This window comes from Phoca vitulina, unplaced genomic scaffold (assembly GCF_004348235.1).
Source record: "Phoca vitulina isolate PV1807 unplaced genomic scaffold, GSC_HSeal_1.0 scaffold11, whole genome shotgun sequence".
NCBI lineage: Eukaryota > Metazoa > Chordata > Mammalia > Carnivora > Phocidae > Phoca > Phoca vitulina.
Genome location: NW_022589714.1, coordinates 7,177,790 through 7,203,504, shown reverse-complemented (window position 1 = coordinate 7,203,504; position 25,715 = coordinate 7,177,790). Strand labels below are relative to the sequence as shown.

General features: G+C 37.1%; 1 protein-coding gene across 7 annotated transcripts in view; it reads left to right on the top strand.

Moving 5' to 3' along the window:
• Positions 1 to 25,715, top strand: part of LOC116635429 (cytochrome b5 reductase 4) — an 88,935-nt gene that overhangs the window by 62,650 nt on the left and 570 nt on the right. For 6 of the 7 annotated variants that reach the window (XM_032409357.1, XM_032409356.1, XM_032409351.1 and 3 more), the window contains 5 exons: positions 6,965 to 7,105; positions 8,400 to 8,552; positions 11,302 to 11,452; positions 11,764 to 11,850; positions 21,103 to 21,267. In XM_032409357.1, the coding sequence (XP_032265248.1) occupies positions 6,965 to 7,105; positions 8,400 to 8,552; positions 11,302 to 11,452; positions 11,764 to 11,850; positions 21,103 to 21,267 (697 nt within the window). Of the gene's footprint in view, positions 1 to 6,964; positions 7,106 to 8,399; positions 8,553 to 11,301; positions 11,453 to 11,763; positions 11,851 to 21,102; positions 21,268 to 23,670; positions 24,825 to 25,715 lie in introns of those variants that run through there. The other variant, XM_032409352.1, reaches the window with a different exon arrangement.

Genomic DNA, 25,715 nt, shown 5'->3' with positions numbered 1-25,715 from the left:
TTGCTATTATTTTAGGGGAGTTAGAAGGAATTAACTGCACGTATTCACTTTAGCGTCTTTAAATATTTAAAATTATTATAAATATTTTAAAAATTACAAAGTTATATTTGTGGATAATATTTAATTTCAGAAAAGTTATCAGGTAGCATTATTTTGGGTAGACATTGTGAGTAGAAAGCTGTTTTAGGCACTGTGTTAATTATTTTCCCAATTGAAAGAACATACACTGACATGAGACTGAAGAATACTTTTTTATAAAGCGACAGACTAACAAGAGCAAGTTCTGTAGTACAGACTGAGCATATTCCAAGGTAACCCCAAGCAAACAGATGTGGATGAGTTTTATTGTGAGTGACTCCCTGAAAGAGGTGAATTTCAAGCAATGTTGTGAAAATAACTTTCAAACAAATAACAAGAAACTATGAAGGGTTTTCCAGGAAGAGCTTCAAATTGTTACTAGGTACTTACTGTGCCAGCATTTTGCAGGTTGTAGAGAAAGAAAAATGTAAGCCACAAGTGGGGAAAGGTCCAAATAGAATTCTTTTATGGGAGCAGAGGTCTGAATTTTGCGGTATTAGGAAGGGAGAGAGAACATAGAGGAATAATAGTGTGATCCAGCAGATCAGAAGAAAATAGATAAAAGACAGTAAGAATGAAAAGAGATATTATTAAAGTGAAATCTCTTGCCCTGATATTGTCTATCTAGTGATTGAAAAATCATAGCAAACCAGATAAAAGCCAAGTCCAAGAAATAAATGATACTAAGAATAAAGGGTGACCTCCATTTGGAAATTGTTAAAATGAGCATCACTCAGGTTTTCTCAGTAATTTCCCAAGGCTTTCCCTGAACTCTTTTGTCTCTGCCATAAATTTCTGCTTGAGTCATGAACCACCACAGTTAGTTTTAGCTTTCTTGTCTGAAATTGAAGCAATGCAGGTATTTTTCATTGAATTGGGTTTTCCACTTTGGAAAAAGACTCAGAGTTTAGGGGATGTGTTTACTTATGTGACTGAATTAGCAAAGATAATTTCTTCTTTGTTCTTTCCACTCCTTAACTCATGACAGAAATTGTCAATTAGTCACTAACAAAGCTGAACACTTACATCATCAAATTATTACAATTAAGTTGCTGTCAGTAATGTCAAATGTTTACAGTCCATCACATGGTCCTGGGTTTTCAGTATGTTAAAATTATTGACTCTTACAATACTAGCATGCTGATTTACTCTTATTAAAATTTCTTAGCTAAATGAAGTTTGTTTGAAAATAAGCATGTAAATCTAAAACTTTTAATGTGATACCTTCTCATGGCAAATCTAGAATTTACTTACACAAAAGATTAAAATAAAGCAAAGAACATAATTAGAGAAGAGAAACTACTTCATTTTAACCTTTAATCCAAATGCAATAGTATCAGTGGAACTAGACTACCATTTTTAAGTTGGATGCTTCCCATTTTCTCCCCCAGAGGTGACGATTATGAGTGAATAGTGTGTGTGTGTGTGTGTGTGATGGCTGAGGACCTTGTTTGTCTATTAAGGGTCAGCAACTGATAGGTAATTGGGTTACTCTTTCTGCAGCCAACCTAAAATTTTATTTTAATTGCAGTTGCCTTTACTGTGGGGCCTTTGATCATGAGACAGTTAGTTTTATAGATTTGCCAACAAACACCTCAGTAAATGAACATCAGGATACAAAATTGTAAAGAAGAGTTTAAAAAATTTTGTCACAATTTTGATGTCAGCAGCCACTTATAAACCTTTATGCTAAATATATGTATTGAATCTGTAACTTTACTCTTTTTAATCTAAGTTGAACTACGTGAAATTGTTGATATTTTACTATTTTTAACCTAGGAAGCTGACAGTTTTGCACGGTTTGACCTATACTTTCATAATGGCTTCTTAAATGCGGATCACACACACACACACACACACACACACACACACCCCGAGGTGTACTGTCTGTACTCGTAAATGTGCTTGTGGACACACTCTAAGCAATCCTTTAATTGAGCCTTTCTGTAGGGCCCGTGATTCTGCAGGCAAGCTGCTTGCTCACCATGGACTAGACCATCTTGCAGGTGTAAGAAGAGCCAGCCCACACCTCTCCCCAATCTTTGCCTATACATCCGTGTTTCTTTGCTGCCTAAAATAAGCATTCAAAATTACTAGAAATGAAGAAGTACTGCAAGTAGCAAAGAAAAACTTCCCTGTGCTTTGTTCTCTTCAGTTCTCTCCTCTGCCCGGCACACGTGAAGTTGTTGCATACTCAGTAACCATACAATGCTTTGGCATTCTTGCTGTCTTTTTTCGTCTCTGTTCGAATGGCCCAAATGTGAAATCTGAAGAAACACAGAGTAGATGGGGCAGACTCTAACTGAGTAAGAAATTATTTACTGAATTAAAAGATAAAATGGAAGAAGTTTAAAACCTTAGAATTCAGGTGATTCAGGCACTTGAATATACAGTGTTGGCTGCATTATTAGTTACAGAACAAGAGAGGAAAGGTGATAGGTATAGAGGTGTTCAAATTTAGTGACAGTCTTGCTAAATGGTGTGTTGGTCTAAGACTCCATTGAATCTAGTCTTGGAGAAAGAGCTGCCTTTCTCCTATGTTTAACTCCACAAAATCCTCACCTTGAAAGATTCAGTTCCCATCAGTCTGAGGTAGTAAAACATCTTTATAACTTTAGGAATATTTTTAACAATAGCTAAAACAAAAAGGAATCTGTGCTTTACTGTTGATTTGATAATACTAATTTAACAATTATGTATGAGAATTCTCAGTCTTTGAGCATTCTCTTTCATTGTGTTTTATTCTAATATATGAATAGACATGTATCCACAGTTATTTATCATCCTTAGTGTTTGAAGACCAGTTGTGGATGTATTCTTTTTTTTTTTTTTAAGAGAGAGAGAGAGAGAGAGAGAATGGGGTGGGAGGGACAGAAAGAGAATCTTGAGCAGACTTCACACCCAGCACAGAGGCCAACGTGGGGCTTGATCTCACGACCCTGAGATCATGATCTGAGCCAAAATCAAGAGTCAGATGCTTAACTGACTGAACCACCCAGGCAGCCTGTGTGTTCTTATTCATATATACAGAGTGGTTTGAGTGAGGATATTTAAACTACTAGAGATTAAGTGGAAGCTTTATCAAAATTAGTGAAAAGCCTCAATAATTTTTTAAAAACAACAAAATAAGTGCAGTTATGTAATTCTTTTAAGAGTAATATTCCAACTTTGTTGTATCTTCAGTATAGGAAGATGTTCTAATAACTTCATAAGTTTGAATTATTTTATCAGTAGTCAAAATGTTAAACATTTGTACAGTGCTTGAAAATAGTTTATACTCAAGTGTTCTGGACATCATCCCTGCAGTCAGGTTCATTGCTCATCAAGATCACTGTCTTGGTAGAAATAGCTAGCTAGGCTAAATCATCCTGGCCCCTGCTATGTGAACTATGACAGATTCTGAGTGGAATGTCTATTGTATTGAATGGCTGTAGGTTGTGTTTTTTTCTGTGTGGATATATCTAGGTATGTACATAAATATGTTTTTAACTATTATAGATGTTAGTATGTTTGGGGTTGTCTCTTTTCCATGGACTGCATTTTTAAGTGTGTGGTCCCACTAATTGGTTGCCCTACATTGGTTCGGGAAGATCTTGGAGGAATAAATGAGTAAAGGTAGATTGCAAATTAGGAGGTAAGTAAATGACATTTAGGTGATCAAAAGTAGTAATGAGTGCTAAGAAAAAGTGTGGTTGATGAGAATAGTAGAGAATGGGAATATTCAAGAAGAGATATACCTGGGATGAATCTTGACTTGCTGAACTGATTCCTTAATCTGTACATTAAATAGTTAGTAGGAAGTTGTAAAGGATGGAGGGATAATCTATAAGTATTTGTGCTTGAACTGACATGGTTAGAACAGGGAGGAAGACACCAAACCATAAGCCAGTCTAGAACAGTGGCTTCTCACTTTTTGAACAAAGCCGATGAACTGGAACAAGAAACTCTAATCCCATCTTGCCTCTTCCCACATCTTCTCGAGCTGCTCTGTGACCTTGCACAAGCTATTTAACTTCTCTAAGCCTCTGTTTCCAGTAGGGAAAGTAAGAGTGGATAGGTGCTTTAAAAGTGTACTAAGTTCAAGTAGGAGTTGAAGACCAGATGGAAGGCAGTGTGGACTCGTAACCAGGGTTCTCTTTGTGTTCTCTCTCCCACTGAAGACTTAGTCTAGACTCGAGCCTTGTGAAATTCTGTTCTTTAGAAGGAAAAATACAGTTTCTTTTCAGCCAGAAGAAAAGAGTATGCCCAAATTAATCATATTATCCTTACTATTTCAGTATTACCCTGAGTAATATCATATGTATGTTATTAAGAGAAGTTAGGTGTTTGGGACAGAAATTTTTCTGTCTTATGCTTCTCTTTCACCATCTTATATTTATTTCAGTTTCTCATTTTCTTGTATAATTATTTATGCTTACAAAGCCAAAAACCTGACACTTAAATAATGGCACTGTGCAGCCTGAAGTAGCCAGCGTGTCTCCTTCCGGTCTTTTCTCATATATTTCACGGCCATCTGTCTGTGCCGTCTCTCTCCTCGGTGTAATTAAAAGATGAAAACTGTCTTTAGTGTTTCCTAAACTTTTAGAACCTGGATGTTCTTTGAAATTATGGCAGACTTATAGGCAAGATGTTGAAATTATCTTTTGGGTGTTAAATAGCAAGAATACTCTATGAACTTAAAAAGAAGTGTCCATAAATTACTGTAACCCGGGCTTTCATTGTGTTTGAAATATAATTGAGGAGATGCATACCTCCTGCAGCAAATCCTTTCTGGCAAATGCTAGAGTTGAAATTGTCAAGTCAGAACATGAACCTTTTCAGCCAGCAGTAACGTTTTCAGAAGGGCATGCATTCAATGTCATTGTAAGAGAGCACTAAAGACCCTCAGACCCTGCCCTGGACTCCAGACTTAGAGAACTCCTCCTCTCTTCTGGTCACGCCCCTCCCACAGGATGAGAAGTATGCAAGGCCAAGAAATGTCCACCTCAGTTCACCCTCTTTCCTTCAACAACTGCATGCTAAGTATCTGGAACCCAGAATTCCTGCTCAAATGGCCCCAACTCCCCTTGCATTCAAGGAGTGGCCAAGGCTGTTTATGAGGAAAGCAAGAGGATGAACTTAAACATATGGGCTGGTATGTCCACACCTGCATAAAGCTCCACTCAGTATCAGGCAGAGCCTGAGGTGAGAGAAGAAGGGGGTGGCGGGGGGGCTCTCATCCCTCTGCCATCTTCCTGCATAGAACTCTGAGGAGTTCAAGAATCCTGAATTTGAACCTAACCTTCTAGGACATTTTGAAGGTATATTTCAAGGTACAGCAAAGAACATATTTTATTTAACTGTTATTCATCTGATTTATAACTTTTACATGTTTAGACATATAGTATGTGGGTCTCTGATTGTGTTCTCACTCTGGGTCCCAGAAAGGAAGGGACGAGGAGATCATTTGAACCTTCATTTCTCCTTCTAGATGAGCCTATGTCCATTGATCCTTTGTCAGTCTAATACTGGATTAGGTGTTCTAGGATAACTTTACAGTGATTCCTTTAGCTGTAATCTGGTCTGAGCTATGCCTTGGCACTAGAATGAGGTGACTTCAGTAATGCCCCTTGGTTTTGGTGTGTTATGCTGCACTCTAAATTTATGTGTGTACTGAGCTACCAGGGGGGCAGGTGGAAAGATTTAGTGACCAGGGTCTTTAGGGCCCGAAGGGACAAGGGAAGAAGAGAAGTTGGATGAAACCATGCCCAAAATGATTTCTTAGGATTATAAGTGAATTTTAGTTTTCCACAAACCATTGATTATTAAGTGTTGGGCCTTCACTTTTCCTATAATCTGGAGTAAATCTGTGCTTACTTAAATATTTTTAGGTTAAAAAAAAAAGTGAGAATAATTAGGTTAAGAAATACATTATCAGAGTTGATTCCTTTCCATCTCTGTAAATGCTGTTTTGTAAGACAGGAAATAACAAAACAAACCAGTATCATTAGTCTAGTCTGGCATGCTGTTTATGTCCACAAGAGTTTTGTAAGTGAAAATATTAATGCTTTCAGAATTTCTATAACAAGTTCTTCTAACTTAAATAGTATTCTCTTGCTCTGTATACAAATAATACATATTTCCTGAGCTTGGGATATTAATTTTAAATATTTTCAGTACTTATGGAAACAGTTTGTTCCTTTTTATTTATTTGTATATTAGTAGCACAAACTGGGAATTTTCATTTTTCACTTAAATTAATTTTCCAGGTAATGAAAACTTACACCCTTAAACATAAAATTTTATTTTTTTTGTTTTAATCATTTCTTGACAGTTAAAATGTTCTATAATTTATACACAACATAGAGAAAGAGTGTTTATTTTTCCTGCGTTTATCAAAATTATTTCATAGTACTAATATTGTTAAACCTTAAATACTTGAATTTTAAGACCACGCTGTAAGAAAAGACTTTAGAATGTAGATTTCTTGATTATCAAATATTTTTCACATCTGTAATGTAGTTATATAGCTGTGAGTAATCGGCTTAAAAGATGAAATTATTTAAAAAGTGAATTTATGAAGAAATAAATTAGGTTTTAACTTCTTAAAATGTAATGCTTTTACTATGCTATAATTAGATATGAGGAAATAAGACTCACTTAATAGTTTGTTTTTCAACCTACAGAAGTACTGGCAGGTTTTAGAAAATAGGTATCTCAGGAAATAAAATGAAATTCCAACTGTAAGATTTTCAGACTACTGATGAATTTTTAAAGTGCGTAGGCATTTTAGTGAATTTCAAGCTTGTGAAAGCGTTGAAGCTGAATCTGTGCTTTCACTTAGCGGGTCTGGTGTTACTTCTTACTTAATTTACTCATCGATAAGAGAAAATGAATCGCTTTCTAGGTTTGTACTACAGAAAGTGCCAGTTAATTTCCAAGGAAGGCGTTACTCATGATACGAAGCTTTTCTGCCTGATGCTACCACCAAGCACTCATCTTCAGGTGCCAGTTGGGCAACATGTTTACCTCAAGCTAACTATTACAGGTAAGGTAATAGAGGCTTTGGGGAAACATTTTCTTTATTTAAAAGCAGTTCCAAATCAGTACTAATCTTTTGGGAAGTACCCGTTTAGGTTCTTAATACATGTTTCTGGCAGCTGAGTGAGTGATAGCCCAGTTCTAGGTTTGTAGATGCAGCGTTCCAACGTGTTGGAGCCACGTCTGCTTGTGTCATTATAGAGTTGAATTTATAAAATTCAAAAGGAGTGCATGATTATAAATGATTTCCTTCCATCTGCCACCGGGATAAGCAGCTCTATAAAGATACTCCTTACTGGGAATTTTTCCCCTCGTTTTCATCCTGAAGTTACCTTATGTACTTGTTTTAAATGCTCTTCTTAGCCACGTCTAACATTTTCTTGGCCTTTCAAAGCTGCAGAAGGCCACATTCTCACATCAGTTCTCAGTGTTTCCTGCAGTCAGTCTAGCCAACTGCCAGCCAGGACTTGGTCGGTACAACATACCACCACAGCTCTAGGAAGTTCCTCCCTTCATCGTCACCAGTGCCAGGTGTCATTCAATAGCTGGTATGCTCCCCAGCGCAGTTACTGTCAATGGATTAGAATTTACAGGTAGATTAATTCTGTATATGTCAAGGAGCCATGTAGAAAATGTTGGTCTTTTCAATTGTGGTGACTCCTCTTTCTATGGAATTTGGCTAGCTAAAAATATAACATGAATTCTTATTAAATTTATCCTGTTTTTTTTAATATTATATTCTTAGAGCTAGTTGGATTAATATTTTTTCCTTCAGTTGCCAAAGTAACATATTTTAAAACATTAAAACAATTCAAAATATATAAAGTAAAGTGAAATTCTTCCCTTTCTCAACCCAAATGATCCCCGTGGCTATCAGTAACCATTGTTAAAAATTTGGTACATAATTAAAATTATTATGTAAGTACTTTCTTATATCTCTGTGTAAACTTTTGATGCCTTTTTTTTGTAGCCCATTACAAAGTTTATATCCTGATAGAACAGATGGTTGTCTAAGTTTATTACCATAAATCCCTATCATCTTATGCCACACTTAATAAAAATACATTGTTTATATGATGTGTAAAGTATTGATTTGTGTAAATTATTTCGGCATGCATAGGCTTGGGATATATTTACACACACACACATACTATATATAGAAAATATACTTAGAATTATATATACATTAGATGTACAGTTTTAAATATGTACTGATAGCATCATAAAATTAGTATGTTTGATCATTATTCAGAGCTTTGGAGATTTTTAGAATGGAATTTCTTTGTCATGACTTCTTCTAGGTACTGAAATTGTGAAGCCATATACACCTGTATGTGATTTCTTACTCTCAGAGTTCAAGGAACCGGTTCTTCTCAACAATAAATACATCTACTTTTTGATCAAAATCTATCCTGCTGGACTCTTCACACCAGAGCTTGATCATCTTCATATTGGTTAGTATTCGTTTTTTAACCTCATTTGTGTTCTAGATTGGATCACATGTTACATACACTGTCTTCTAGTTATCTACATGTGGGAGTCCATGAAATAATGAAATTCAACATGTCTACAACTGAAGTCATGTTCTCTTTGTCCCACCCAACCTATCCTTACTCCCACATTCCTCATTTTTATTATTTACAGCATCACTGTGCGTCCTGGACCCAGTCTGCAGGCTTGAGTCATTCTTGACTCCATTTTTGCCCTCCCAGTCCTGTCTGCCACTAAGTTCTAGTCACTTGTTACTCATTCCTTTCTATCCCTTCTGCCACCCTCTCAGACTTCATCATTTCTCTCATGACCTCTGTCTCTCTCAGTTGCCTCTAACTGTGTCTTTCTCTTTCTGTTTATCTGCATCTCCAAACTACCCTGAGGATAGATTTAATCAGGTTGTTCTGCAGCTTTGAAAATTCTGATGCGTGTCCATTACTTAACTGATTAAGTCCTCTGCATGTCATTATGTCAGCACAGACTTTCCTGATCTCTCCAGCTTCATCTCTCCATGTAACTACTTGTGTGAATACTATTCAGAGTTCCACAATTTATCATCCTCATTCATAGGTACATGCAGGTGCCTCCTACATGCATGTACCTTTCTCTACCTGTCAGGTAGCCTTTTTTTTTAAAGACCAAAACAAAATATCATGTCCTTTATGAAGCCTCCTTTCTCCTGAACCCCTCAGTAACTAACACTTTGTTCATAGCTCTAGGATAGGAATAAATAACATTCCTTCTTTACAGAACTTTGAGTTTGAGGGTAAAGATTGTGTTATCTTTGTAGTTCCCATACCTAGCATGGCAATTGGCACATAATAGGGTCTCAATAAATGTACTTTGAAAGAACTAATAAAAAGACTATAATGACATCTATTAAGATGTCAAGACCCCTGTTCCTGTTTCTGTTCCTTTTTCTGCATCTGCAACTTTTCACTGCCTTTTGTTTAACAGTAAAAGTGCTCTTCCCATTTCTAACACAGCTTTAGCAGTAACATCAAGTACCAGTGAAGTAGGTCACTAAAATTTGGAAATAAAGAAAATTTGTTGCATTTTGAAAGTTAAGCCAGTCTTTACATGATGGATGTGATTAGTCCTCTTTGATTACATAAATCAAAATACTGAATATAAATGTGAACCTAAAGAATCTTGGAATGCCTGCAAATCTAGCGAAGGTGACTATCATCTTGTGGTAGACTGACGCATGATTGTAATATAGCATGTGGAAACTGAACCCATGTTGTTATACCCTATTTATAGAGGTTGTGTGAACAGAGCAGGGTGGAGAATTAGCCTGGAGCATGGAAAAGGAAAGCCCAAAGAACAAGATCAGTGTTTTTTCAGCTTCATCCAGGGGAGCTAGACATAGCGCAAATACTTGTGTCACTTAGAGGGTGACATACTGGCTTGGTAGTGCTAACTCATGAAGCCTCATCACGGCCTACATGAGCTGCCCTATGAAATTATCCACTTCTTTGTTTCAATTCCATGTTCACCAAGCAACTCTTTTATGATTATTTTGGCCTTCCAAATGTTCTGGTACTGGGAATGAGATGCCTCAGGTGGGGTATGTAAGGTTCAGGTCGCTAGGTGCAGATAGCCTTCTGTAAGTCAATTGCTGTTCTGGTAGGCCTACTTTAATATCTCGTGAACTCGATTAAAATCAGGTCCCTTGCCGAGCCTAATCAGTTTTCTGACATTGGAAAGACTGGACTGCTGACAAAATTCTCAAGTTAGCCTCATTCTTTGAGGCATCTCCAGTAAACAGCCAGCTTACTTTTTCGTGAAGATATTCTGATCTTATGGTCCTTTTGAACTAGAACAGGGAGCGTCTGTTCCTTTCCAATACTTAATTCATCAGTTACTGCAAGATTCTTACTATCCTGCTATGGACAAGAAGGAAAATTTATGAGCATTGAAAAAAAATAAAGTATTTGAAATTGTTTTAAAAATGTTTAACTTTATTTTTTTTATTTTAAAAATTACATTGGAAATTTCTGAAATGTCCTAAAGGCAGTTCTCTTATATGAGTGGTACATAGTGATTATATCAAATGCACTGCAAATGATTTTTTGCAAATATTCTTATTCTAGATTGAGAAGTCACATGCTCTAAGTACAATTTCTGGTCTTTGTTTTTATAGGCATTAAATTCAGAACAGCTGTTGTTTTAATCATAGGTTTTTTTCAAAGATTTGATGGAGGTGACATTAGCACATTTACTAACATGTGACTGTAGAATACATTGCTATTTCAATTTTCTCTCCTAGTTTTATTGCTCTGGCTATGAATCAATACGAAAGTAGTGAGTTATATATTCTCCACCTTGTACTGTGCAAGGCAGGTATACATGGACTTTACTTTCGAGGTGCTTATAATTTAGTTTAGCAATCAGTTCTTTACTGATAACTTCTACTTAAATACTTGTCAGTACTTTGTAAATTAGAGACTCCAGATGGTTTGGGAAAATAATTATGGGAAATGAGTATAATAAAGCCTCATTATTAATTTGGTTAGAATGACGTAATCCGAGTATACTTGGGGGCTTAATGAGTATTCCCAAAACTCCTTATACATTTTAAAGACTAAGCTGTAGTCTGAAAGTTATACATTCACCCTGTTACTCATCAGTGTTCTGAATTCAAGTAGCTTAACCTCCGTTTCCCTGATTTTTTTTTTTTTCTGATTTAGTTTGTATTTCATTGTTTAGGAGATTTTGTTTCCGTAAGCAATCCTGAGGGCAATTTTAAAATATCCCAGTTCCGAGAATTAGAAGATCTCTTTTTATTGGCAGCTGGAACAGGCTTCACACCAATGGTTAAAATACTGAATTATGCTTTGACTAACATACCCGGTCTCAGGTATGTAATTTTATCTTCAATTACTGTCCTTTGTGAGGCTGTTAGATTAGTATGAGGTGTTCTAAATTAATTAAATACTCAGTGGACCTTAATAGACATATTCTCATTCCCTCATTTACCATTTCTTACCCGATGCCCTCCAGTCCTAGCTGTTTTACTAACTTGATTCTTTTATTTTTGATACTTTTGGTTACCTAATTGGCACTAAAAAAACATTTCATGCCACTTTACGTTTAGACTTTTCCTTTCATGCGTGTGTTTAATGTAATCGAAATAGTTCTTTTTGAGTTGTTGTTGTTTTTTCTTTTAAGGAAAGTGAAGCTGATGTTCTTCAATAAAACAGAGGATGATATAATTTGGAGAAGCCAGTTGGAGAAATTAGCATTTAAAGATAAAAGGTATTAAACTGGTGTTAGCTCTGCATTTCAATATTCAAAAATGTGTAGTCAGTCTAGGCCTTATCTTCTTTGATTGGAGTTTTTAATTGGCCAGGAAGCTCCTTCAAAGACAAAATAAGCTAATCAGTAATTCTTTCAATGTAAGCAATGTTAATTCCCTTCCCCCAAAGAAATACTTTCAATAAGATTAATATGACATCATATATGTATCAATAAAATATATACTGGGCTTTACGTTTGTGTGACTTATACTGAGTTGGGTTTCATTGAAAATGACATAGTATAGCCAATTTGATAATTCAAGATTTTCTTGTTATAGTGGGTACAAATCAAATAAATGTGATGAGATGGACTAAGCAAAAATAAGTATTTTTCTTTAGTACAGGATTTCTTAGAGCCTTTAATATGCTAATGTCCATTGTGACTTCAAGATGGGGGCTTCCTTATACATTGTTAAGATTTTAAGATTTTCTTTATTTTTGTCTATTTACATTAACACTGATTAATGGCTGTGGTCCTCAGTGCACACCTTGGAAACTGCTGGGATAGGCAGTAGAGAAGAGCTTGAGTCAGGCCAAACTGTGGTAAAATGAAAGAGCATGGAAATCTGTTTCATTAAAAAAAGCCCTAGCACAGCCAGCTGAAATAAGATGATTGAAATGGCCGTGTGCCCCATGTGCCCTAAGCAGATTTAAAAGCGGTAGGAAATTTTAAAGGAATTGTTTAGAAGAGTGAATTGGACTAGCTGTCATACTTTCTAAAGCATTTCTAGAGCTATTTTTAAGAAATTCGGGGCTCTATAAGGACTTCACACAAAATATATGAAGTAAATACGCTGAGGATCGTACAGTACAGATAAAATTCTAGGCCTTTTGAAAGTTAGAGTTAAAGACGTCAGAAACTCAGCTGTTCAGGGGCTCCGTTTCTTGTGCATACTTTCTGAGCATCCTAGCTAAGGGAATGCTTGGCCGCCTCTGGCTTTTCCTCCATCCTCCTCTTCCTTCTCTCTTCATAAATAACATTCACAAGTTAAGGACGACCCGAACTTATTTATCCTTGAAGTATTTAGTCTTCTTACATACTTAAACCATAAACCTCTAAGAGCATTTACTATTATTTTGGTAGTTATATGGCAGTTTAGAGCATGGTTTAGAGAAATACAAATTCCTGGGTTTACAAGTGTCTTTTCTGCTGTTTTCAAAGTGGAAAATTAGAAGCAGCATGTATCAAAAAGCCTAAAGCCCTAATTTTGAGTTTTCATTCTGCTCTTCACTAGCTTGGAACTTACTCAGAAATTACTTAGCTCTTTGGGCCTCTTTATCTTCAAAATAAAATAATGACATATTTCCTGTTTACTTCATAAGGCTGTAATGTGAGGATTAGAGAAGATTGTATAACTGCCTTGAAAACTGGGAAGCCCTACCTCAAGATATTTGAATTGTGGTTTAGAAGAACTCTACCTACCTGTGTTTTGTTTCTGTATTAACTGTGTGAGCTCCTGTTTTCCTAACCAAATATTTAAAATAATTTAAACAGCATAGCTAGGCTTTTTAACTTTAGGTTTTTAAAAAAAGTATTTCTGGCAGTGTTTTGACAAATTTATTTTTTAAGATTGTTTCCTTGTACAAGAAGATGCATTTACCATTATTTGAATGAACAGACATTGTCCATTTAGTCTTCCAATAGGAGTTAAACTTGATTTAAGAAGTATTTGGTATAAAGAAATGTGTTGACAGCCTCTGAATATACAGTGTGTTTCATTTCATTTCGTTTTGTTTTGGTCTACATAATTTGGGTTGGTGGATTACATAGGCTGGAGTGTTGAAGGTGAGGCAAGACCCCTTTTTCACATCTGGGTGACTGGTCTAACTGGTGCCTTGCAGAGAGAAGTGCTAGTGTTCTGACTTCTGGCCTGCCTTTATCCTCCCTCTTCTCCTTCTTTCTCTTCTTGCTCTCCGTTCTCACTCCTGTGTGTGCTCTCTCTCTCTCTCCCTTTCTCTTTCTCCCCTCACTGACCTCCTCCTTCCTCTTCTCGGAGACATAGCTGTCCTTGCATGAGGCACTCTGTTGGCGCTGACGTCTAACGTTGTATAACGTATGCTCCCTGGAGACTCCTGTTGGGCCCTCACTGGAAAACAGAAAGGCTGTGCTTGTATAGATGGCTTTGGAGTGTTTGTCAGCAATGTTACCATATTCTGAGGCTGTATGAGAAAGCTAGCCATAAAAGTTTGTAGATGGGTTTTGTAGCACTATTGATTATTGAGTCCCATACAAAAAAGGAAAGTAAAAGTTGAGATTTAATATAAGGTTATTTTAGTTAGTCACATCTGTATTTCAGTTAGCATTTAAGGCTCCGGTTTTTCCATTTGTAGAATAGGGATATCAATACCTACATCATAGAATTGTTTGGTCAATGAGGTAGTGTATATGTAAGTGCCAAGCCCAGAATTAGCGTATTTGTAACATTCATTCACTGAATACATGTGAGCTTCTACCATGTGCCTGTATACAGGGGTACGACAGTGAACAAGATACTGTGTTGGTTTATTTTCTAATGCAGTCCATGGAATGTATCTCTTCATTTACCCCCATTGCTAGACAATAGAATTGTGCAAAACACAGGTATATCATAAGCACTTTTTTTGGGATATTTCTATTTCAATCAAATTTCCATTAAGTATAAAATTTTTTTTTGTTTTTAAAGATTTTATTTATTTGACAGAGAGAGACACAGCGAGAGAGGGAACACAAGCAGGGGGAGTGGGAGAGGGAGAAGCAGGCTTCCCGTACGTGGAGCAGGGAGTCCAATGCGGGGCTCGATCCCAGGACCCTGGGATCATGACCCGAGCCGAAGGCAGACGCTTAACGACTGAGCCACCCAGGCGCCCCTCCATTAAGTATAAAATTTGAGCAGAAAAGAGCTTAGTTGAATTTTGTTCAAGTATGTTATTACACTTGACTCTTAACTCCAGTAGTTAAGACTCCATTCACAACATTTCAGATCTAGCAAAATCTCACACATTTATTTTTCTTAAGAAAATTGAGAGAAAACAGAAGGCAAATATGTATGGTAGTAGATGTAGCTAATTACTATGTAAACTGGAATGCAAATTAAATTTCACTTATCTTTCTCTTGACTACTGAACGGTGTTATGTATGAGGTCCCATCCCAGCAGAATGCCCTAGCTGTGTGAGTTCTCAGCTTTTGCAGAATGATTTTTGAGGGGTGGGATAGCTTGACAACGAGATTGTCTTCTGGGCCACATTTTGTAATATATAAATGTAACAAATGTTTTCCTTTACTTTCAGAGCAGTCATTTTTGGAGAAAATAACCTTCTTTTAGTAAAGCTATCTGTCTCTCTCTGACACACAAACACGTGTGCACGTATACACACTCATCTTTTTGTTTTGCATTTTTTAAACAATGTAGTCATACTGACTATATGTTTTATAACTATATTTTCTACTTAGTGTATTATGCCTATTCTGTGTATGGAATACTTTAAACCAGTGGTTCTCCATCTGGAGTAATTTTTGCTGCCACCTCAACTCCCCCCATCCTGTCCCCACCCCCCGCCATGACTTCAGCAGAACTGAAGAACATTTGTCTGAGAACATTTTTTTATCCTCACCACGGAGGGCATCTAGTTAGTAGAGGCCAGGAAGGCTGCTAACTTCCTACAGCACACAGGACAGCCTCTCGCTACAAAGAAATATCCATCCCCAAATGGCAGTAGTGCCAGTTGGGAAAACCTGCACTGTACCATGACTTTTCATAGCTGCGTTATATTCAGTCATGTAAGCATACCATGATTTATTTAACCAATCCCCTGCTGTTTGGCATAGTGATCAGAAGTTGTTCTGTACCTCTCTATACAGGATAAAAATTCATCAGAAGAATCATGAGATCAGAGAATACCAAGGCTATTGATATATTTTGACAAATAGCCTCTAGCAAGGTAAAGTACCCAGCACAGAATATTGTACCCCGCACACTTAATATGTTAGTGTCCTTATTTTTCCTTTAGAAAGGATGAGGTTAATGTTTAGGGCATAAGGGAAAGAGAAAGGGAAAGGGATTCCAAGCAGCAAAGGAGTGGGGCACAAAGGACAGGGGATTGTGTACCCCGTTATAGGCACCAGTGGATCACATGCATCACTTCAGATGTCTCTGTGCTCACTATTTGCAAAACGTACTTAATGTTGGGAAAAGATGCAGAGTGAGTAAGAATACCCTAGTGGTGGAGAAGTTCTGAGGGTCAGCGGCAACTATAAAGTCTGTACCTTGAGAGGAACAAATCCTGTGTTACAGAGGTCTAAGAAGAGGAAAGAGTGGATCTGTTTTTCTGAGGGTGGGGATGGCAAAGCTTCAGTGGAAGAAGGGGCTTTGGAGTTGGGCTTTGGGAAGCAATTAGCATTTCTGTGAACAGCAAAAGGAATTTGGGTAACAGGATTTTAGGAGCAAAAAACCACGAGGGCCAGTATGTTGAGTGATTCAGCATTTAGCAAAAGAGCACAGTCCAGTTTCATTGGACTATATACGGTGCATGATGGAGAACAATGTGAAATAACTGCAAAAATAAAACCATTAATTAGATCTATTTAGAAGGAATCTTAGTGGTGATCACTTTGAATCTTCTTGTTTTGCAGCCGAAGAAACAGGGTAGATTAAAATCAGGGAATGGAAGACCTTAAGTATAATTCATATATCAAATAAGTGTGTACAAAGTGGGCATGGAAAGCTCCAGCCACATGGAAAGGAAGCTCATCTCCCTTTATTACTGACAGGCTCTGTAGATAATGACTGGCTCTGTTTCTGTACTCTGATTTCCGCATCAGGACTAGCAGTGTTTCAGTCCACTTGAGATAGCAAAAGCTGATGACTTCAGAGGCACAAGTAAATTGAAAAATGTGCCCGAGCCCCTTTTTCTCTAGCCTGTGGTGTGCTCAGATATGTGGGCCCCTAATCTGGACCCTTAAGCGCTCTGTTCCTCCCAGATGTCCCTCAAATGGTGTGTTTCTTGGAATGTGTTTTTTGAAATATTCATGTGTTCCCCTTTAAAGGGCTCTGTGAATAAAAAGTTTGAGAAAGAATGTATACTATATTACCTTCTTGAAGATTTGCTGGAAATTAGCATATTCAAGGTTTTGAGAAATTTTGAAGAAATCTATTTAACTTTTCTTAACCCAGTAGTCCCAAACTCATTTGATAGGTTAACCTTTTCTCATGGATTAGCATTAACATCAAGAAGAACACTAGTATTTCATCAGATTCGTTTTGAGAAGTGTTTCCATAATATATATATTTTATCAAATTTTAATCCCTAGCTGTTTATTTTGTGAGTTTAGTTTGTGAGTTTTCCTGTGAGCAAATAGCAAGTCTTCTTGCTGTTTCTGGTATTTTTTATTAAGTTTTTAATTTTGATTCCAGTATAGTTAACATGTTCTGTTAGTTTCAGGTGTAGAGTATAGTGATTCAGCAATTCTGTACATGACTCAGTGCTCATCATAAGTGCACTCCTTAATCCCCATCACCTAGTTCACCCATCTCCACCCACCTCCCCTCTGATAACCACCTGTTGTTCTCTATAGTTAAGTGTTAGCTTCTTGGTTCGTCTCACTCTCTCTTCTTCTTTTTTTTTTTTTTAAAACCTTTTTTTTTTTTTTTAAAGATTTTATTTATTTATTTGAGAGAGAGAGAATGAGAGAGAGCGAGTACATGAGAGGGGGGAGGGTCAGAGAGAGAAGCAGACTCCCTGCTGAGCAGGGAGCCCGATGCGGGACTCGATCCAGGGACTCCAGGATCATGACCTGAGCCGAAGGCAGTCGCTTAACCAACTGAGCCACCCAGGCGCCCTCACTCTCTCTTCTTTTTTCCTTTGCTCATTTGTTTTGTTTCTTAAATTCTGTGTATGAGTGAAATCATATGATATTATTCAGCCACAAAAAAGAATGAAATCTTGCCATTTGCAACAACACGGATGGAGTTGTATAATGGCAAACAAAATAGAGAAAATAGAGAAAGACAAATACCATATAATCTAATATTTTTCTTTATCTAGAGAAATCTAGGCCCTGGATACCCTGAAATACTATTCTCTGGGCAGTGACAAATCACAGAAGCTTTGTAAGCAGAAAGTTTTGAGATGGGATATGGGTTTTTAGGAGAACTAATACAGCAGTGATGTGTCAGATAGATTCGGGCTGAGGGCATTAGGGCAGTATTTTAGACAAGAGATCTAAGGGCTTGATGTGGAGTTGTGGCAGTAAAATGGGAAGGTAGGGGACGTGTGTAAGAAATGTGAAGGAGGTAGGTTTCAGAAGCTGATTGGCTGAAGGAGGAGGACCTCGGTTGTTGGATGACTGCGGGCTCTGCACAAGATTTAGACTGAATGAATACATTTGTATGTCAAGATTTGTCATCTCAGATCATTATTAGTCTACTCTAAAAGAACTTTTTTCACAAGCATATTTACTTCCACTGACATTTAGAACACACAGGCCTTTTCTAGAAGCAGGTCTATTTTCTCTCTCTTCACTCTCTTTTTTTGTTGCTTTGCACTTTATGGATTACCTAATTTATTTTCAGGTAACGTTCAAGAGTTCTAGTCCTTCCCTGCATTTTGAAATCATAGGGCAGGAAGGAATTTCAGAACATTTACCCTTATGCCTCAAGGCTATAATTGTTTCAGATGGTAAGTTGGCCTTTCAGAATAATCCAGAAGAGAGGATTCCATAGTAACCATCTGTGTCTTGATTGGGTAAAAAGGAGTCCCTCTTTTAACTATTCTTGAGTCTTAACTTGGCATGGCTTCTACTCCACTGTAAGCTCTTCTAGTCCTATAAAGGGGATAAGCAAGGTAGCAGCCTCTTTACAATATCCCTAAAAATTGCATCCATGTGGCTGTTCACTTTTTCCATTGAGTGCCCAAAAGTTATGGCCAAGGGACCATTGTGTGAATAAATGTGAAATGCATGAGAAGTTTACATCATTTATGTAAGGATCTCAGTTATTTACCACCCTTTAGTAGATGCCTGCAGAAAGTATGCCAATGATAGGCTTTATTTTTTAAACATCTCAGTAAAGGAAAATTATGAATTTTTTCAGATGAGAGGGACACCACTATTGATTTATATATCTTCGCAGTTTTGTTCCAGTGACAGACTTGTTGGAAATAGAGCCAGAGGAGACACTTTTTTATTTTTAATTTAGCAAGGCAGTTGCTATATTTTATCCAGTTGTCTATGTGTAATTGGAAATGTCTTAAGATAGTAGTTCTGCACCTGCTTTTGGGTCTCCCTTGATAATCTGTTCAAAGGTTATATGGATCTTCCCAGAAAAATGTACTTACGAATTCACGTACATTTTTTAATGTGATTTCATAGATGCCAACATATGACTTTTGTTCTTCTAAGTGCAGTTTTTATTTTTGATCAGTATGGCTTCTTTATAAATACATTTCTTTATTCATTCATCAGGTATTCTTGCACACTTACCTCAAGCCAAGCCTGGGTCCAGTATTAAATAAGGCAGGCAAGGATCCTGCCCTCATGGAGCAGTAAACAAATACGATATTCTAGAATTACCTAAAACTATCTTAATTTTACATGCTAGCAAGGAAAAATCAGTTAGTGAAAGAAAGTCTTTGGGGAAGCTCTTTTGTACAGAGTAGATTAGAGTGCTGCTAAAACTACATGGGAGCCTCAGAGGTAAGAAATAAACATAATTCTACAGGGTTCTTAAATATAAAATCAGAGTATTAGTATAGGGATCACAGAGTTCTCCTACCTTGTCCTACAAATGGACAAATAAGACCTAGAGGCTGGCATCTGGGTGAGAGCTAGGACCGGTTTTCTCACCCCCAGCAGGCACTCTGAGTTGGTCCACTGTGCTTCGTGCCAGTTTTTGGGAACCATAACTCGGCTGCAGCACAGCGATGTGAGGGGCGCAGCACCGACCCCATCTTGTTTCCATTCTGGTCCTTGGCCCCCCAGGCGCCCTCACAAGGGAAACTGTTCACGTCTGCTTTTTCTTAAGATTGACATTAATGGATGATTCATTTCTGCTAGTCTTGAGAAAATATCTCAGTTATTCACTGGAAATGGTAGAAAATCATTTGATCTGATGCTACTAAAAATGGTAAGAATTGTGTTTGCTACATCGGAGAGCAGGTACAACATGAAATTTTTTATTTACTGTGATTCTTTACCAGCAGTTCACTCAACAGATTACAGAACTATGGGGAAAAAATGGCCTGTAGTTACATTGTGAAACTTGGTTTGATGTTCTTCTTTCTCATTTTAATTCTGTATCTTTCCTTTTTCTTTCATATGTGTGGTTTCTTAGTACTTGAGTGACTCCTGGGTGTTGGCTGCTAGGGATGCATTGACAGCCAAAGCAAACATGGCCCTTGTTCTCATGGAGCTCATGATCTAACGGGGAAGGTGGACATTCATAGAATAGTCATCTTGATGACCACATATTTACAAGCTGAAGAAAAGGGAAAGAAAGACATTTCTCCAACACATTGTAACAAAGGGCTGATGGGCTGCAGTGCTTCCCCCTGTGGAAATGATGCTTGAGCTAAGAAGTGATGAGTGGGGCATGGTAGAAGCATTGACAGAAAGAAAGAGGATGGGCAGCATGGGAAGACTGAGACAAGTAGGGTTTGGTGAGGGTGTGCCTATGGGGGGTGACGCAGAAAAGGTCCCCAGGATAAATCCCAGGCTCCTGGCTTTGGCAACCAAGTTCTATGTCACCATTCACAAGGATAACATCAGGTGTGGGGTAGGGAGGTAATAAGTTGAGGTTGAAGCGGTTGAGACAGCAATAGTAAGAAGTCAAATAGGCTCTCTTGGGTCTGGAACTCATTGGAGAGGTTTGGGTTGGAGATTAAAATGTACATGTCATTAAATTGCTCTGTACTGTGATTTATACAAGCAGATTATTAATAGAAATGTGGAGTTCTCTGAGATCCCTTAGAACTCTCTATCTAGTGAATTCAGTAAATAATGCCAGATTACTCTTCTTATCCATAGCAAAAGCTAATCCTTAGTAAATATGGATTTACCTGTATGTTTTTGTTAAATCTTTGCTTCCAATCTTTTCTAGTGCTTTTCTAGCAAGTGTATCAATCTTAATGTATTAAATTGTTCTCTAGGGGGAAAAAGGAAAACATTTTCATGAACTTGAAACATGCTAATAATATGTTTAAAATAATAGACTTTTAAAAAATATTTCTTTTCTCTAGATTTGATGTTGAATTTGTTCTCTCAGCACCTACTTCTGAATGGAATGGCAAACGGGGATACATTTCACCAGCTCTTCTTTCTCAATTTTTGAAAAGAAGTTTAGACAACTCCAGAGTCCTCATCTGCATTTGTGGACCAACACCATTCACAGAACAAGGAATAAGGTGAGTAGCAATGTGGTAGGGAAAAGAATACTCTATGCAAATCTTCCATAAAAAGCAATTGACTTAGCCCTCTGTTCTTCCCATTCATACAAACCGACACTGCAATAGTCTGTTACAGCCTAAGAAAATAGTAAAGTTTTTAACCTTCATGCAGGAAGGAGGTTGGAGGCCAGGTTTATGCATGGAGTTAGATGTGAGTGATGATTTCTGCTAATGACCCGCACTATGGATACATATTCACAAGTTTGGTGCCACAATCTTAGGTGGGACATTGGATTCAACCTCTTCTTCCACCAAAGCTTTATAACATATAGGAATTAATAAGCACTGTTCATCTCATTGTAGCTTTTGACTTTTCTTCATTCTCTGCAACTAGGCAAAAGCTAGTAAATTACAGTGATTGAAAACCAGACAGTAAGACAGAAGGAGAGGCTGGAACATAAATAAGCAAAGACTAAGAGTTGACTCTGGATAATGAAACATCAGTGGTGGTGTTCATCTTATTTGAAATTAACCTTGCTCTGATTTAAATCTAAAATGACACTTTAAAATAGCCCAGTGATGGGTATTAAGGAGGGCACATACTGCATGGAGCGCTAGGTGTTATATGCAAACAATGAATCATGGAACACTACATCAAAAACTAATGATATACTGTATGGTGACATAACATAACATAACATAACATAACATAAATAAATAAATAAATAATAAAAATAAAATAAATAAAAATAAAATATTTCGTTAAATGTAGCCACTATTGGGTGTCTAGGTGATTTTAAAATATGACTGCCTTAAATGCCCTGTTTTTCTTTGTTTTTGATATATGACTAAACCTAACATTTTCCTGGATAGTTTTCTCTCTTGCTTTTTTATTTTTAATTTTAATTAAGAAAAAGATTGACCTCGGGGCGCCTGGGTAGCTCAGTTGGTTAAACCACTGCCTTCGGCTCAGGTCATGATTCCAGAGTCCTGGGATCAAGCCCCGCATCAGGCTCCCTGCTCATGCAGGAAGCCTGCTTCTCCCTCTGCCTGCCGCTCCCCCTGCTTGTGCTCTTTCTCTCTTTCTCTCTCTCTTGCTATCTCTCTCTCTGTGTCAAATAAATAAATAAAATCTTAAAAAAAAAAAAAGATTGACCTCAATAAATAAAGACGTTGAGAAATGTTTCTTTCCATGTTGCATTTTAAAAGCATTTTAATTAAATTTAAGTGTATTTCTGGATTTTAATACCTTCAGAAATGTTCTTTTGTTTAAGTACTCTCAAAATTTTTAAAAAATACTACAATTTAAACTCTTAATCTTTCAAAGTTAAAACAAAACTATTAAAATTATAGTGAAGACTAACAATATGGTTTGAAGTAAAATACTTTTTCAAAAAGAAAAAGGCTAAGAGCTACATTCTTCAATTTTATTGACACTGCTATTTTAGATGTATCTTAATGCTTGCTTTATAGATTGCAGCATAATAATCCTTTGAAATAATGGGAATCATAAACTCTTCAGCATTGAAAGAGACTGTCTTTAAGGCCACGTAGCACAATTAACTGACTGAGGAAGAATCCCTTGTCCAGCCTCCTAAAGAAGTGGGTTGTTTTCTCCCATGAATGATGGGCTATTTGTGGGTTCTTCCTTCTCGTTCTCATTCCGTGCAAGGCTTAGCCCACTTCCTTGCACACTGGAGCCTCGGTGTGTGTGGAATTGAATAGAAGGGAGCCAAGATCCTAGTATGTCTGCATTTTTAAAATTGACTATAATCTCTACAGCTTTAGTTTCTCAGCGTTACCTCAGGGCTAATCTTTCCGTGCTGCACTAGCTGGCTTGCCTAGGATTGCTCAGGAGTGTTACTGATCATCATCTATGGATCCCTGCTTTTGCTCACCTTCGAACATGCTGCATGGAGTTGCCTTGTGAGCTGTAGCCTGATTCACATCAGTACAGGCACACCTCGTTTCAGTGCTGCTCTTCACTTGATTGTGCTTCGCAGATACTGCATTTTTTTTTTAACATATCGAAGGTTGGTGGCAACCCTGCATCAAGCAAGTCCATCGGTGCTATTTTCCCAACAGCATTTTCTCACTTTGTGTCTCATTTTAGTAATTCTCACAATATTTCACCCTTCTTCATTATTACTACATTTGTTACAGTGATCTACAATCAATGATTACAACTTGCCGGGAGCTCAGATGATGGTTAGCATTTTTTAGCAGTAAAGTATTGTTTAATTAAATAAGGCAGGCAGAGATCTTTTACATTTTTTTTTAGACATAATGCCATTGCATTTTTTTTTTAGACATAATGACATTGCACACTTACTAGACTATAGTGTAAAAATAACTTTTATATGCATTGGAAAACAAAAAATTCATTTGACTTGCCCTCTTGCAATATTTGCTTTATTGCAGTGGTCTGGAACTGAATCCACAATATCTCTGAAGAGTGCCTGTACTTGCAATTCATAACATCTGCCCTTGTGACATCTAATTTAAGACTCTCATTTCTTTGATTTCCTTGCCTTGACCATCTTAATGGATGTGGTGTATCTCTTATTTGGCAGTTACTTGGATCTCTTACTATATCATAGTTTTTGCTGTCCTGAAAAATGACTCTGTGATGCGCACTCCCTAAGGCCCTCCAAAGTTAATCTCATGTCTGCTATGTATGTATAACCATATCAAACATACTCTCCATATTTGGTGAAAATTTGTTAAATTTGTATGATATGATAACAGAGAAAGACTCAGAAATGGATTTTATTTTAATATAAAGAGCAAGATAATTACTTGCTCAGTAAAGGTGCTTTCGTTTACTAAATACCCACTTGTTTATTACCTAGATAAATAAAACAGTCTCTGCTCTCGAGGCCCACCCTATCTAGTGGTGGAAACAGTTGCACACACTGGTAACTAAAATATGACTCAGAATATCATAAACACTCTTAGGAGAGGTAAAAACGAAGTGTTATGAAAATTCAGGAAGAGGCAATTTACTTCTACCTAGGGGTAGTGTATTGGAGAGAGAGGAGCTGCATGCTCAGAAAGACCTGTTCTCTGAGTGATGGCCAAAATATTGCCAGTCAGAGGAGGTGGAGAAGGGTAGGGTAGGCAGAGGAACAGCAGACACTTTGAGGATGCAGGTATTCAAAAGACGAGACTGGCGTGGCCAGTGTGAAGCCACAAGTGAGCGTGGCTGGAAAGGTGGGATGAGTTCAGCCAGGGAGAGGCTTGACTGTTGCACCAAGTTGGCCCTGGGGCTCCTATTCCGTACTGTTATTTTGTCTGAATATGTGTGTATGTCTAGAAGCTGCTAACTTGAATCTGAATCCCAGCTCTACCACTCACAGTCATCTTGCAATCACTAATCGGGTGTCCTAGAGCCAATTACTTAACCTTTCCAAGCTTTAGTGCACTCGTCTGTACAAGGTAATAAATAATAATGTTTAGGCATGTGAAATCTTAGCACAGTGACTACATAGAGTGAGTACTAAACAAATGTTTTTGTTTTCAGCAAAATTTTTTGTTATTTATAACATACAGTGTTATGTTAGTTTCACGCATACAATATAATGATTCAGCATTTCTGTACATTACTCAGTGTTCATCACAATAAGTGTACTCTTGATCCCCTTTATCTATGTCATCTCATCCCCACTGGCAACCCCTGATTTGTTCTTCGTATTCAAGAGTCTGTTTTTTTTTTTTCTTTTTTGTTTGTTCGTTTTGTTTCTTAAACTCCACATGAGTGAAATCATATGGAATCATATGCTTGTCTTGTTCAGTTTAGGAGAATGAAGATAGAATGCTAGGAGGATCAACTCCTTACTTTGAAAACTGGTGAATAAAGGGGGGAAAATATCATGCATTTATTCTGCCTTTTCTGTATGAGCTATACTACTGAGTAACTACATAATAAATTAGCAGAAGTTTGTTTTTCTCTATAGAATTCCTTAGCTGATAAGTAAAGAATTATAGTAGGTGTCAGCAACTTTAGTCCCTAATGAACTAATGGATGTGTACGTAGATCACCAATGGTTGTTAGCATTCAAAAAGAGAGGCAGTCAGGTATTATGTGCTATAAAGTACACCATAAAGATGCAGCAAAATGAAGTCTCTGGGAGGCTCAACACATAGAAATCTGATTTTGTCAACAAAGAAATTGCAGGACAAAGAGAGAGAAGGGATATTGTAGCTCAAAAGATACCTAAAAGACATCAGCCAATCACAATGGGTAGACTTTAAATTGGCATTAAACAAACTTAAAAATTATGGCATCTATTAGACAATTGAAAATTTGAACACTGACTAGATATTTGATGATATCAAGAAATGATTATTAGTTTTTTAGAAGTGATAATTGTGGGGTTTTTTTTTTTTTTAGAAAGTACATGCTAAGCGGGGAAAATGAAAAAATACTATGTTTATGATGGTAAACTTTGATCTTCTTTATTTTT